This window comes from Eschscholzia californica, unplaced genomic scaffold (genome assembly GCF_041429995.1).
Source record: "Eschscholzia californica isolate CP2 unplaced genomic scaffold, dmEscCali1.0.p SCAF_1, whole genome shotgun sequence".
Lineage (NCBI taxonomy): Eukaryota > Viridiplantae > Streptophyta > Magnoliopsida > Ranunculales > Papaveraceae > Eschscholzia > Eschscholzia californica.
This window is the reverse complement of record NW_028238198.1, coordinates 34,560,762-34,575,564: the sequence shown is the minus strand read 5'-3', so window position 1 is coordinate 34,575,564 and position 14,803 is coordinate 34,560,762. Positions and strand designations below refer to the sequence as shown.

Genomic DNA, 14,803 nt, shown 5'->3' with positions numbered 1-14,803 from the left:
GATTAAGAGTTCAAATCTTGCTACTTTCATTTTTTTTTTTCTTTTCAAAATATCAATTACAAATATATGCTTCTAGGCTAATGATTCAAAGTAAGTTAATAAGTATTATTTTCGTCCTTTTTTTTCAAAAATGATTGTTGAAAATTTGTATAGAATTAAAATTAATATTTTTTCTCTTGAAAAAGGACAATTGGTTGGCAAGTTATTTTGTCCTAAATGTTTATTTTAAATTGTCCTAAATACTTTGAAGCATCAAACATAGTCAATTGTTATATTCATTTACATTCATCTAAAATATATCAAAAATGAATTTAGTAACTAAAGTTAATTTTTTTTTTGTTAACTATGATATGTATAAGAAATTATTTTCGTCTTATATTGTTGAAGAGCTCCGAATAGAATTTCGCACCGGATCCCGTTTTTCTCAGCTAATTAAAGCGAAGGTAGTGGACATTGAGATGAATGGAGACGAGAGATGTACGGAGGAGACGAAAGACGTGACGTCTCATTCTCTTTATATGTCTTCTTTATTTTAGTTTGAGTTTCTATGTTGAGAAAACACAAGATCTTAATTTTGAGATTCAAAGACACGAATGAAGAAGATAGAGAGTGGCAGAATAGAATAGATGAGAACCTGACTTATTTCTTTAGAAGGTCTTTTTAGTAAGTTGATCATCTTAATGGGACCAAAACAAAATTAACCCCCTGCCATGACGGACCGACATCCAAAATGAAGGCCAATAAAAATCCAACGATTGTGGGGGTGATAACATCTTAGAGGAATATGCAAACAAAACCACATTAGAAAATTCCAACTCATCTAATAAACAGATACAACCTCTGCCTATGTGCTTCTTTCTTTCCCCGTGTGAGCTTCACAAGGAAAACATTTCTTCCCTCTCCCACAAATTGAGCAGGTTCTCTCTCTCTCTCTCTCTCTCTCTCTCTCTCTCTCTCTCTCTCTCTCTCTCGCTTTGATGCATGAAGCTAGTGATAAAATAAATCCTTGACTTTCTTCAAGTCGATAGCTTAATTAACTTGCTTGATCATAGCTTATCTATTTATTTTGCATGCCTTGTTTCTCTTTATTTAGTCTTACTAACTTGAAGATATATTATGTAAAAGAAATGATTTATGCTCAAATTTGGGATTTTGACATGAAAGTGGAGTTTGAACTCAATTTGGGTATCCTGAATGCCTTTTTTTTCCTGGTCAAATTGGATTGTAATTTATGAATTGATTTGTTTGATCCAATTTATATATTGTCATTAAGGATTGTCTAAATGATTAAATGAACATCAATGTTCTATTAATAAAAAACAGTGAAGTTTAAGGGTTAAATAAAACCCTAATGGAGGAGAATTAGGTATTTCATCACTCCTTATCCACCTAACTATTTGGTATTTAGTTAGTATAGGTATTTTGAGTTTGTAATGTCTTGAATGTTTATATGAGTAACATAACCCTAATTTAAGTCCTCAATTTCTATGTTCCAATTAGGGGTTTTTAGCAACATGAAAGGGATAAAATGATGACAGTGGTTTTAAGTGTTGTTTGTTTTTTCATCAAATCTGTGTAATTTACTTGTATAGTTTCAGTACTTGAATGTGTATACGACTCTAATCAATTCAGACCTTTAAACAATTTTTTTTCTCAAATTCAGACTTGTTTTGGAAGCTGAAAACGTATGTGTTGGATATAAAAGACTTATTTCAAGATGGTTTGCCATCACATTTCCTACAAACTTTTAACCTTAATGTTTCTAGGATTTGAAATGGTTCACTTGGAGAGGGACCAAGCCCAAAACAAATGCGTATCTGAAAATTGGTTAAACACTTGAGCTTATAATCTCCCTCAGTCGAATTAAATATGTTGCTTGATAGCTATGCCTTTGAACCGTGTTATTGTCATGCTCAAAACCCCTGCTTCAGTCCTGATTCTTATAACCTAATATTCATTTTCTGTATTTGCATAGTAAATAATTGACATTTGTTAGTTCTATCTATCTATATTACCAATATCACGCAAACAAAACAATATTCACGTAAATATAGTATCAAGAGAAGTCGTCTGCTGCCATATCATCCTCAACATTATCTCACACTATCACGTCTGATAATATCGTACCTGATCCTGTCTGGTCCTCTAACAGCATCCCACTGCAAAAATTTATCAGCACAGACATATGAGTCCTCAAAGTGCAGTGGGAAGTGGGAGATTGCTTGAAGGGGTTCGTGGAGCTCATATAGTACCCCGTTCACCATTTGCAGTAGAAGATATTACCAAATTTGGGGACTTCCATGAATCAAAATATGATGGATCAAGTACTGAAACAAATCAAAGTCTATTAATGCTGTGAGTCATTAGTTTTTATTTTTATATATTTCTGAAATATGTTTCATGTAATAGCGTTTGGGCATAGTATAGTAACCTTGTCGAGATCCAACTTACAGTTAGTTACTAATTACGGTTCTTATTGTATTTTCAGAAGAATGTGGCAGCAGAGACCAGCATGCCTGAAGCCAATTCGTTGTTGTCTTCATGGTATTCCTATTTCCTAAAGCATATTCTTTGATTTACGCATATATACACTTACACGCATATATATAATATCTACTGTCTTATTGCAGGTGATCGGAGTTTAATAGAAACCGTTGCCAATGTGGTAACTTCACTTCCTTTTATTGTCCTTGGGTTGCAGGTCCCTAGGTAAATTTCTTGTAAGTCCCAAGATTGAGTTAAAAAATAACTTGTTCCTTTATCATTGTGTCTAACAACCATATATGATGAGTGCAGGAAGACTTGGAATAGTAAACTATATGCTAATTCACTAATTGGAGTGGGTATTGCCTCAAGTTTATATCATTCATCAAGAGGAGAAGTGAGGAAGTATTTGAGATGGGCTGACTATACAATGATAGCCACCACAACAGTTGTAAGTTGTCGTTAGTTTGAAACTTACCTGGAATTAAAAGTTAAAAGTTGTCTATGTACTATCGATATAAAGTATAAACTTGTCGAGACAGTAACAAATATGTACCAAAACTTAGAGCTATGTTGGTAATCTCCATAAGTATCTAAACTGCAAAAATGCACACCCTCGTCAAAATTTATTGGCATATTTCCCTATTTATGTGCCTACCAATCCAGGTCCCATTGTCTTGAGTCGTCATTAATTTAATATCCTACCTTGTACATCGTGAATTCATGTCCCTTAACTTTTGTGTCTGTTTCAATATTTTTGTTCCCCTTGAGCGAGCGGCATGCAACTAGATATACCTTGTTCATCTCGAAAGCAATGTTATAAAGAACGATTGTTAGCCTTTGAAAGCGCACTTGTAGGGTGTCGTGTAAGACTCAAACCCTAATTAATATAGTGATACCTTATTAGTTCCTTGTTTAACTTATTGCTTATTTTTAATAACTTTATTATGCTTAAAACTAACCAGAAGATGAAAGAATCAAGAGTCGACAACTTTATAGAAAAACAACCAATAGAAGAAACCACCCATAAACATATTATTGAGTGGTCAGTTAACAAATTACATCTGAGTCTAACCTCAACGCACAAATCTTGACTGCCATTTTAAAATACGGATAATCAAAATTGACCTTTGCCTGCTCATCTCCTATGAAGTGTTGATGTCTCACACTTTCACCCATTTGTCACGTTGCCGCTTCTCGCCAAGCATGTACACTGCTTATTGAAAGTAGGTATTCCTTTAGGAAAAAAAGTTACTCCCCAAACTTAAATATCATAATCAGAAATTTTTGGCAATGTGTAGTTTCTATTGGTTCTTGTTCGAGCCCTATAAGTACTAAAAATATGATTGTGCAGGAAAAGGCCAGTCGTTGACTGAAGCTAATGCCATGTCATCCATGAAACCTGTTCAAGTAATAATCTACTGAAGCACTAATAATGTTTCATATTATTGTGACTTTTATGTAGAATTGTTTGATTCTCTAGTTTAGTAACTTTTTACTATGTCAGAGTTTAGATCTATCTTCCCCGCTTTATTGCTTTGACTATGTATAAGAACTTTAAATTACTCTTGTCTTCACAGTCATTATACATTCTTGTAAAAAGAAAAAAGAAGGAAGAAAAACCTCTTAACTGATCAAATTTTTTTTTTCTGTAGTGTCTTTCTAGAGCAATAAGGAATGAGAATCCTAAACTGTTGATGGCTGCTTCTGCAATTTTCCTACCTATCCAACCTTTAATGGTTTCAGTAGTTCACACAGGGATGATGGAGGTAATCAAACATTTGTTCTTGCTAAGCACATTTATATGATTATATGTACCGTTTTTATCATATCCTCTGTCTTCTTATAATTTAGATCACCGTTAAACATTTTTACCCACAACAACTGTTTCTTGTTATCTCACTACTGCTCTTACGAGTTCCACATCTGATTTAGGTTCCAGTTGTTTACCTGTTTTTTTCCAAGGAGATGTCTTTTGGGCCTAAAAACAAGAAAGTTAAGTGTATAGACGGACCACTGTCTGCACACTTATACCTCTTATTATATAAGAGGTGGCGGCCTCCAACACGCCAGGCCAACATCTCATGAGAGAGGTATGCATATACAGAAGGATGGCTCATAACGTGCACAAAATGTCGTCTCTTATTGCAGGTAGCTTTTGCAAAGAGAGCACTGAAAGATCCAGATCTAAGGATGGCCCATAACGTGCACAAAATGTCGTCTCTATTGGGAGGTTTGCTTTATATTGCGGATGATTGTTTCCCCACGACTCCGTACCTTCATGCAGCTTGGCATCTTGCAGCTGCAGTTGGCGTTGGTACTTGTAATAAGCTTCTTGAATGATTTCCACTTTCATTACCATTCCTTGATCATTGTATATCTAGTCCCTTTCTTGGGTGCAAACTCTTATTAAACAAAATCGTGTATATTTGTACCTTAACTGGCTTTATTTACTCAGTAGGAGAATGCAAAACCTGTTGGCAATAAGTGAAGATACCCTAAATATTGTTTTGTGAAGGCACCATTTGTCCATGCAAGATATTATCACACTCAGAAATTCAAAGACTGTTCTTGGTATAATTATTCATTGATTCAGAAGAGATTTATCCCCAGAGAGCTTTTCTCTCCCGAAGAGTGTCTTGTGTCATCTCCCTCTCCCCAGAGAGCCTGAGCTGGTCCGGCCTCGTAGAACAAAGATTGCCGCCTTGTAGAACAAAGATTGCCGCCCTACCCAGTGCCAGTTTCAGTGAAACCACTATTAGATCAACAAATTTTTTTTGCTCAGATCCGTGTTTGCCCTTTGCCCTATTAGGGTGGTTGCACCTTTGCCCTATTAGGGTGGTTGCACCTTTGCCCTATTAGGGTGGTTATCAATGCAAGGAGTGTTGTGACGAAATCCTGCCCTTTGCCCTATTAGGGTGGTTGCACCTTTGCCCTATTAGGGTGGTTATCAATGCAAGGAGTGTTGTGACGAAATCAGTAACCATGAAAAGTAATAGCAAAGTAAACAATCACACAAAACACATAGGAATTTACGTGGTTCAGTTTGTTAAACCTACTCGAACAACAACGCGATAATTTCCACCATGATAAGAATAACAAGTTGCAAAAGGGATTTGTGAGAATCGAATAAGATATCTCTATCTAGGGTTTTAGTTTATATACCCACTCAAATCCTAATCCCACCGCCTCACCGAGTCTCTTTTTCCCCTTAATATTGATAACCGCCTTTACCGAAACCCTACCTCGCCAACAACCAGAAGTCCCCGCTTCTGAGACTAATCTTGCTAAACGAGTCCAAAATTTTCGCGAGCCGCAAACCGGATTAGATGTCAACCCATATTTAAGACACATTCAACAAGGGGTATCCAGGTATTTTCGAAGTCAGAAAGAGGCGGTGAGATCAGAGATATCTTTGTAACTTGTTCTTCATTCATAGTGTAAATCATCACGCCATCGTTGGCCATGGAATAGGTCTCATCAACCGACAACGTAAATCTCTTCTTTTCTGTGTGATTGTTACTTTCTTTACTAACCTTTCCAGATTACTTGTTCTTCGGCCTAACTAATCTTTCGAAGATGAATGTTAAGTTAAACAAAAAAGTTCATAATGAAGCTCTGTGCAATCTTTATTTTCATTATGATAAGAGTGTTCGAACTAAAACAGGAAGAACATTAACTTAACAGAAAGGTTACAATAAAGTTACATAAAATAGCATGATAGCTTGAGAGATTGAGGTTGCACAAACTGAAACTGATGGACCAAACCAGTGTTTACAGTTTGATGTTAAACAGTCGAGATATCCCCCACCTTCCAGAATGATTGATTTGGTCATCAGGAAACATAGAGAGGTTCGGGATCCACTCTTCTTCTGAGCCTGAAGTTGAAACAAATATAAATTTGTAAATAAAGAACAGTTAAATAATAATTATAATACTAACGGTAATAATATAAAAGAAACGGCTCATATCCCTCTGTCCCTCTGCAAGACCGCGACCAGTTCATTGATTGTCGTCTCTCCGTGACCATGTGGCACATCGTCGATCGACGATTTCCAATTTTTAATTGTGATTGGTTCCCATCAATACCCCTAGTTGAAAAGGAATTTGAGTTTTCGACTTTTAGATCTCAAATTCAATATTGGAAAACTATTCAAATTTGGATCGCCCTTCCATTTGATAGGTACATCCTGATATACCTAGTTGAAAAGGACCTTCAGTTTTCAACTTCTAAATATCCACTAAAAATTGAAGTACAAACATCAGAATAGCCTCCAAATATAGGAAAACATCTAGGATGTAAGATATAAACTGATTTTTATATCTAAGCATCAGTTCATCATTAGGTCTATATTTTATTTGTAGCTCCTGCAGTTGTAGTTTTTTGAATGGCGTAAATGTTTAACTTCTAAAGAATCCAAGTTTTCTAGACTTAAGACAATTGATAACCTTAGTCAAAAGTAGATCAGAATATCAGATTTTGCATTTCTCCGCTTAAATTGGAGAATGGGAAACCTTGTGAGAAAGACTTACCAGTTGTCTGGTGTCCACACATGATCTTTGGTATCAACAACATGCAAGCTTAAGGCATGCCTTGATTTTGAGGATCGATTCTCGAAACTGCGATCCAGCATCAGTAAGGATAAATAAGATAATCGTAAAAATTCAAATAGGGATAACAAGTTTCCTGAAGTAGCTGACCTTTGATGTATAAGATCACCGTGTATGAGAACCAAAGATCCAGCTTTCACTTCAACAGATACAAAATCTTTATGATCATAGTCTGGAGATGGACGATCAAAATGAACCCCCTTATCATCTCTAATGAACCTTCTAACGAGTCCATCTGCAAACAAACCAACGACATAGTTATAAAAATTGGATCAAGCCTAAACCATAAACCGAAAAAGAACTATGCCTATTAAAAAAGGATGTCTACTTTTATGGGATCCTGGAATAGCCCAAAGGCAGCCATTAACAACGGTTGCATCCTCTAGAGCTAGCCACAACCCTGTGCAAGAAGGAGGATCCGTATAAAGAAACGAGTTATCTTGATGTGGTACAACTTCACCTCCAATACCTGGTTGCTGCAAATAGACGGTTAAATATTATATTGAAGCTTAAATCAGTAAAATATGTAACAAATTTCAATTACATTCTATTTTCTATACAAGAATCGATCAACTAGAACAAAATTCAGGAATAATATAGCTAAAACTCTAAGAAGTGACGATGAATTAAATCTATGGAGTATATAAAAATGGTAGTATCTCAGCTTTTAGCTCCTTAAGTGAAACACTGAAGGAAAGGTTAAACTGTTCAAGTACTATGATAAAGTAATGCAAGATACTGGAGTGAAACCATGTAAACACCTTTCTTGGAAGCAAGCAAGATTCCTAATTGACCCAAAATTAGTCGTATTCAGATAATGCAAAAAAATAGATGTCTCTAACTCTAAGTGATGCCATATCATTTTTGGAGGTACCTTAAATATGTACATTGACTGAATGACAACAGGTCTTCTGTAACCCAATGAAATCAGCACATTTGATAATTTCTCCGAACCACAAAAATTTTTGAATACTGGCTCAATATCATGTAATGCTGCACAGTGAAAACATGCAATTGGAGTTAGCTTCCACCAACATACAAGAATGTGAAGGAACATTAAGCGAAACTAAACACAGATTAAATAACTGCTCACAAAAACTAGAAAATATAAATAACTCTAGAAGTTCGAAATTGTTAAATTCTTAATACTTCAAGAGTGTACCATGTCCAACTTTGTTAATAGAGAGCTGCTTTGATTGCTTCAGGTTCCCATTATCATCAAATGCCTTCTCTGCGAAAACCAAAGGACAAAATATTATCAAATCAACAGAAAATTAAGAAATGTTTACTGTGGTTGTTGCATGTGCATGAAATCATAGAAAAAATTTATTAAATATTTTTCACATTTTCGAAAACCCATAGAACTAACACAAATTTAGTAAGCCTCCATGAATAGAATCTGGACCATCACAACGAGAGCCTCTGGTTCCTCGTGTCTTTATTCTTCGAAAATTCTAATGTAAGAATCATGGGAAAAAGTATATATTCTGAGAACCAATAACAAGTCAGATCTTTTATATGTACATATGCCCTGTGATATGAATAGGTTCCTTTTCATTCTCACGTACATCTGTTCTCATGGTATCAAGTCGTGTATATGTGTATCCCTGGAGCATTGAATCTTCAAATCCGGTAGTTGTCCGTACCAATAAGAACCGGACACAGATTTGGATTCTCACGGAATTCACACCCCATTTGTCAAATGAAAAATCTCCCTTGCAACATCACAAAGAAATCTTCACCATTCACTTTGGTCTCATACGGGGACCTTGAAGAAACTTCGAAAATCACTTCTTTTTAGAAACCACGAATAATTGGATTAAGCAGTAGAAACTTTGAAAATCACTTCTTAAGTCTTACCCTAGAAGGATTATAATGATGCTTTTTGAAGCTACAAGAGATTATAACATATAAAGTATCTTAACTCTATAGGTATTCAATTTAGATAACAAAATAATTAGATGAACAAGAAATAAGGAGTTTTAATGATGAAAACTAAGTATGAAGCATACCCTCGAAGAAGAAAGAAACCTTCTCAGCGCTTTCAAAGAAGTAATCATCAGTCGTCTCCTTCTGAAACCACCCAACCAACCAACAAAAGAGAAATCAAATCCAGAATCCAATTAGTTATTGGTATAGTTGAATACAAGTTATATCTAAGAGAAACCTGATTTTTGGTTGAAAAGATAGAAGCGGTGGTTGAAGAATCAAACTCATCAAGCAACTGATCCATCCTCTTCCTCATCTTATCAATTTCTTCAGGACTTGCAAATGATTCTATTACCATAAATCCTGTAACACCAATTAAAAACCCATCAGTCAGCAGAAACTGAAAGTAGAGACAGAGAGAGAGAGAGAGGAGGGGTTTATTATTTATTTATTTACCCTGAGAGTCGAAGGATTGGAGTTGCTCTGAACTGAGACTTCCCATTATCTCTTGTTTCTCTCTCTCTCTCTAAAGATGGTGTAGACTGAAGAATTGAAGCGAAAAAACTTTAGGAGACGAAAACACTCAACAGTAGTTGTTGATAATCGGTGGGTGGTGGTGGAGCAGGTGGAAATGGAATACGTTGATGAAGAAAGAAAGATTCTAAACCTGAAATTTTGTTTTGAGATGTGTTATGGGCTATCATCAAGCCATCCAAGTTTCAACAACACCACCACTACACCACCCAATATCAAAATTACCAGCCTCTATCGGCACCCCCAACCCCAAATGCTCCTTTTCTATTTTTTCTAAAGACATAACTTTAACCATCCTCGAGATTAAGTCTCTTCTCATTCGTTTTTACTATTATTAATTTAGTTCTCAAGTTTTTTTATGCATTATGGAAGACACAGATGTTCAATTTCTTCAGCAATTCGCTGCACTAACTACAAATGATGTTCCCCCAACAATGGTGGATGGGGAAGATCTGGTTCCCACTCAGATAGATTTAATTAAAAGTGGAGTCATATGGATTCAGTGTTCGAAAAGAATTGAAATTGGCCAGGCGATGGTTCGTCTTTCCAAGGTTTTACATGGTCCTAATAAGTTTTCCATCACCGAAGTGAAGGACAACACTTTTCTTATTCGGTTTGCTACGGCATCAGAATTAGATCTAGCTATTGAAAGCGCACCATGGGTCATTCAAGAAGAAATGGTTCTTATTCAAAAGTGCCGAGAAGACATGGCTCCGAAAGACCACATTTTTGACGAGGCATGGTTTTGGACTCAGTTTCATGGCATCCCTCTGGGACATCTCAATAGCACGGCAGTCAATCGTTTGGCTAGTTCTTTAGGCAAGTTTGTCCCTGCAACAAAGGAAGAAGCATCGAAATGGAGCGTTTTCGGGAGAGTTAAAATAGCATACCCTATCAACAAAAAACTGCCTCCATCGGTCTACTTGAAACTTTCCAACAACAAAATTATTCTCGTTGAAATTCGAGTGGAAAAACTTCCTCGATTTTGTTTATCTTGTGGTTTTATCGGACATACCATTAAATTTTGTCCTCTTATTCTGACCTTAGGCGACTTATTGAAACACAATATCTCTGAGGACCATAAAAATATGGTTCTTAAAGAAATGGAACCAAAATATAAGGAGTCCTATCGAGTCCCCTTCTTCACTAAGGGACAAGGTAAAGAATTGGACTCCATTAGTTTCACTCAGATTAATGAGAACCTGGGTCAAATTGCTACGGAAAATGTGTTCAATAACCCTGAATTTGAACCATCAAATTTATCTATTTCTAACAATTTCGGTGATTTGCTCTCTCACTTAACACAGGCCAAACGAAGCAAAGTTTCTTCTAGCACAGGAACAACATCAATACCATCCTCTTTTGCTTTACAGCAGGGAAACATGATGCATAGGGGAGAAACCTCTACCACTCTCACTTCAAATTCATTCATGAACCAATCTGGAGATGAAGACAAAAGGACGGATCGGATTAAAAGACAAATCAAACGTTCATCTCGCTTAATCAATCGTACACCTTCACCAGAAAAGGCCGCGGCAGCCACAATGCCGATGGAGTCATGAGTATTTTCGCGTGGAATTGTCGGGGTTTAGGGAACACCCCGACAAGAGAAACTCTCAAACAGTTCCTTAGTGCTATTAAACCTGATTTAATGTTCTTATGTGAAACCAGAATTACTTGCTTAGATAGTCTTAATTTCCTCTCTTATTTTGGTCTTACTCACTCTACTGTTGTTCCTTCCCAAGGTAGAAGTGGAGGGTTAATTTTATGTTGGTCCGATAATATTAATATTAATATTAATTTTAGTTCCTCTAATCTTATTCACACCACAATCACCCCTCTGGATCATAACCCCTCTTGGGATCTCTTGTGTGTCTATGGACCACCCAGAGTTCAAGATAGGTTCAATTTCTGGAATGATGTGTTACGACGCATCCATTCGACTAATGGCCCCATTTGTTGTATTGGAGACTTAAACGCCCTAAGTTCTCGACAAGATAAATGTGGTGGATCTAATTACATTCCTTTTCTCTCTCATTTTCAGCAATTTATTCATGATGCTAATTTGATGGATCTTGGATTCAACGGTCCAGCTTATACGTGGACAAATTGTAAATCGCGGAATCACTTAACAAGAGAAAGATTAGACAGGGCACTCTGTACTACGTCATGGTTGGCTAGTTTCCCTCACTCCGGTTTATTTCATTTGCCACGTTATAATAGCGATCATTCGCCCATCTTACTTAAGTTGAAAGCAAAAGGGCTGGTGAAAGAGCCATCCTCAAACTTTGAGGTTTATTGGGCCAAACACAATCAATATGCGGAAGTTTTTGACCAGTCTTGGATCAACTCTAATGGCCCCTTTCACAGTCGAATTCAGTCAGTTAAGCATGCGTTACGAGAATGGAGTATGATCTCTTTTAGGGGTTTACGTAATCGTCTCACTACTCTACGTAAACGATTGTTAGATATACAGGCATTGGATCCCACATCGTCTATTCTTAATGCAGAAAGTAGTATTCAAGAAGAAATAATTCATCTTGAAGAAATTCAAAGTGTTAAGGCAGAACAAAGAGCAAAGTCTAACTGGTCTCACAACGGTGATAGGAACACCAAGGCTTTTCACACGGCAATGAATCAAAGACGTCACAAAAATAGTATTCAGCAATTGACTCTTTCTTCTGGTGAAACGACTATGGATCAGACTTCTATTGCAAATGAACTTACTTCACATTTTCAGACTTTGTTTACGGCATAGGTGGTTACTCATCCGCCCACAGATGTTTTAAATGCATACAAGGTTCTTTCGGCAGAAGCACTCCACGACATCTCAAGGATTCCAACACTTGATGAGATCAAGGCGGTGGTTTCAACAATGGGGCAGTTAAAAAGTCCAGGTCCTGATGGTCTCCCTTGTTTTTTCTTCAAGCACAATTGGGAGACCATTGGAGAAGCATTAGTGGAGTACATTCAAACAACCTTTCTGTCAGGTGAAATTGACCCTTCTCTTAATTCTACTATTATTGCCTTGATCCCAAAGTGTTGTAATCCGAGTTCAGCGAATGACTTTCGACCTATTTCCCTATGCAACACCTTATATAAAGTCATCACGAAAATTTTGGCCAACAGAATTCGCCCATACTTAGAGGATTGTGTCATGTGGACTCAGAACGCTTTTGTCCCCTCTCGTCAGATTGTTGATAATGTTGTTATCGTGCAAGAACTTATTCATTATATGCAAAATTCCACTTCCAAAAATGGAGCCTTTTGTCTCAAGATGGACATGGCTAAGGCTTACGATAGGGTTGATTGGTCCTTCTTGGAGGTTGTTCTTAGGGCCACCGGCTTTAATGGATCCATCCTTGGCCTCATTAAGTCTTGTATTACTACCCCTTCCTTTAGGGTTAAAATTAATGGCCAACTTTACGGGAATTTTAATTCTTCCAGGGGATTGAGACAAGGGTGCCCGTTATCACCCTATCTCTTTATTCTATCCTCTCAGGCCCTCTCTCTTCTTATTTCATATTATGAGTCTCAGAACAGACTTATCGGTTACAAGATTAATAGAGGTTGTCCTAGTATTACACATCTTCTTTTTGCTGACGATCTTATACTATTTGGCAATACTACTGATCAAAATTTACTTGCAATAAGAGATGTAATGCAGGAGTACTCTGAGTTCTCAGAACAGAAGGTGAACTTCGAGAAATCTTCACTGTTCTTTAGCTCTGGGGTCCCTCAATTCATACAAGATAAATTCTGCACCGACCTTTCTGCACCTAAAATGACAGACCAGGCGAAATACTTGGGATCATTATTACTTCAAAGAAGCAACAGAATTCAAAGTCATCAATGGCTAGTAGATAAATATGATAAATCTCTAGCAGGATGGAAGCATAAATTCATTTCTCAAGCCGGAAGAACGGTATTGATAAAATCTATTCTAAACTCTTATTGTACATATCCCTTCAGTTATCAAATGATACCCAAAGGAATTATTCAGAACTTAGAAAAAATCCAAAGAAATTTCTGGTGGGGTCATTCGCCTGAAGAAAGCAAAATTCATTTCATCAATTGGGATATATTATGTAGTCCCAAAAACAACGGTGGTCTGGGCATCCGCTCTCTAGAACAGGTTAATGAATCACTTATTGGTAAACTAGTGTGGCGATTCCTTACAAATTCTAATGCAATTTGGGTCCGTTTACTCAAAGCTAAATATATTTCCTATGATGATTTCTGGTCATCACAATCTTCACCAAATTCTTCTACTTTATGGAAAGCGATGAATCAAATAAAAGAAACGATGCATAAGAATGTTATTTGGCAAGTGGGAGATGGTACTACAATAAAGATTATGATGGATCCATGGATTCTTGAAACAGCGGATCATGCACCAAAAATTATAAAGGACCTTCCTTCGAACATATTCTGGGTCTCAAATCTAATGTTACAACAACCTAAGAGATGGAATATGAAACTTATTGAACAACACTTTGATCAGATCACTGCAGAAGCTATTGCAAATATACATATCTCAGATCAAACTCATACAGATCGACTTATTTGGCTGCCGAAGGATGATGGGAAATTTAGCACAAAGTCATATTATAAGCAAATCGACACATTACATCATTTACCTTCTACAAATCAGGATTTTCCTTGGAAATTGTTCTGGAAAAAAAGTAACATGAACCCTACCATTCAAAATTTTATTTGGAAAATGATCCATGATGGTATAGCAACGAAATCAAACATTGGTAAACGAGTTCATAACATACCTCAGATGTGTTTAATGTGTGACACGGGGGAAGATGAGACTATTTCACATCTCTTTGGCTCCTGTCCGACTTTCAGATTGCTTCTTCACACCACTGAAAATCCGGATCTCCAACAATTACTCATCGATCCTATTGTAAATCTAAAGGATTTACTTAGAAGAGGCAAAACGGCAGAGAATATTTGGTTTAATTATACTTATCTGATTTAGGAATGGTGGAAGAATAGAAATAATTTAATCTTCAACAATAAGATCCCAGATCCAAAGAGATGTTGGATGAATACTAAGGTACTACTAAGAACCATCTCTGATTTAATTTCTAACCCACCAAATCCTTCCTTAAACCAGGTACAGGATGAAGAATGGATACCTCCACCTCAACATATGGTGAAGATAAACACTGATGGAGCATTTACGGATTTTGGAGCATCGGCGTCGGCGGTTGTTCGTAACAACCATGGTGAT

The 14,803-nt window shown here is 36.6% G+C and overlaps 3 protein-coding genes across 4 annotated transcripts; 2 read left to right on the top strand and 1 right to left on the bottom strand.

Annotated features, from left to right (window-relative positions):
- The first annotated feature begins 723 nt into the window (after nucleotides 1-723).
- Nucleotides 724-5,001, top strand: LOC147566334 (uncharacterized). 2 transcript variants are annotated; one of them, XM_086652845.1, is made up of 7 exons: nucleotides 724-917; nucleotides 2,153-2,355; nucleotides 2,489-2,544; nucleotides 2,631-2,709; nucleotides 2,797-2,935; nucleotides 4,140-4,253; nucleotides 4,636-5,001. In XM_086652845.1, the coding sequence occupies exons 2-7, from the start codon at nucleotides 2,186-2,188 to the stop codon at nucleotides 4,825-4,827; spliced, it is 750 nt and encodes a 249-aa protein (XP_086508971.1). In that variant the 5' UTR covers nucleotides 724-917; nucleotides 2,153-2,185; the 3' UTR covers nucleotides 4,828-5,001. The 2 variants fall into 2 exon arrangements, with proteins under 2 accessions (XP_086508971.1, XP_086508972.1); XM_086652846.1 differs by having other exon boundaries at nucleotides 791-917; nucleotides 2,177-2,355.
- A 1,091-nt stretch (nucleotides 5,002-6,092) lies between these two features.
- Nucleotides 6,093-9,738, bottom strand: PAHX (phytanoyl-CoA dioxygenase (PhyH) family protein). The gene is made up of 9 exons (XM_086652844.1): nucleotides 9,481-9,738; nucleotides 9,263-9,387; nucleotides 9,108-9,168; nucleotides 8,258-8,326; nucleotides 7,970-8,088; nucleotides 7,424-7,571; nucleotides 7,186-7,330; nucleotides 7,018-7,104; nucleotides 6,093-6,362 (listed from the first exon to the last, which is right to left on the bottom strand). Exons 1-9 carry the CDS (start codon nucleotides 9,524-9,526, stop codon nucleotides 6,320-6,322), a joined length of 843 nt encoding a protein of 280 aa, XP_086508970.1. The 5' UTR covers nucleotides 9,527-9,738; the 3' UTR covers nucleotides 6,093-6,319.
- A 1,378-nt stretch (nucleotides 9,739-11,116) lies between these two features.
- LOC147566332 (uncharacterized) lies at nucleotides 11,117-12,316 on the top strand. Its single transcript, XM_086654214.1, has one exon. The coding sequence runs from the start codon at nucleotides 11,117-11,119 to the stop codon at nucleotides 12,314-12,316; it is 1,200 nt and encodes a 399-aa protein (XP_086510340.1).
- The last annotated feature ends 2,487 nt before the right edge of the window (nucleotides 12,317-14,803 follow it).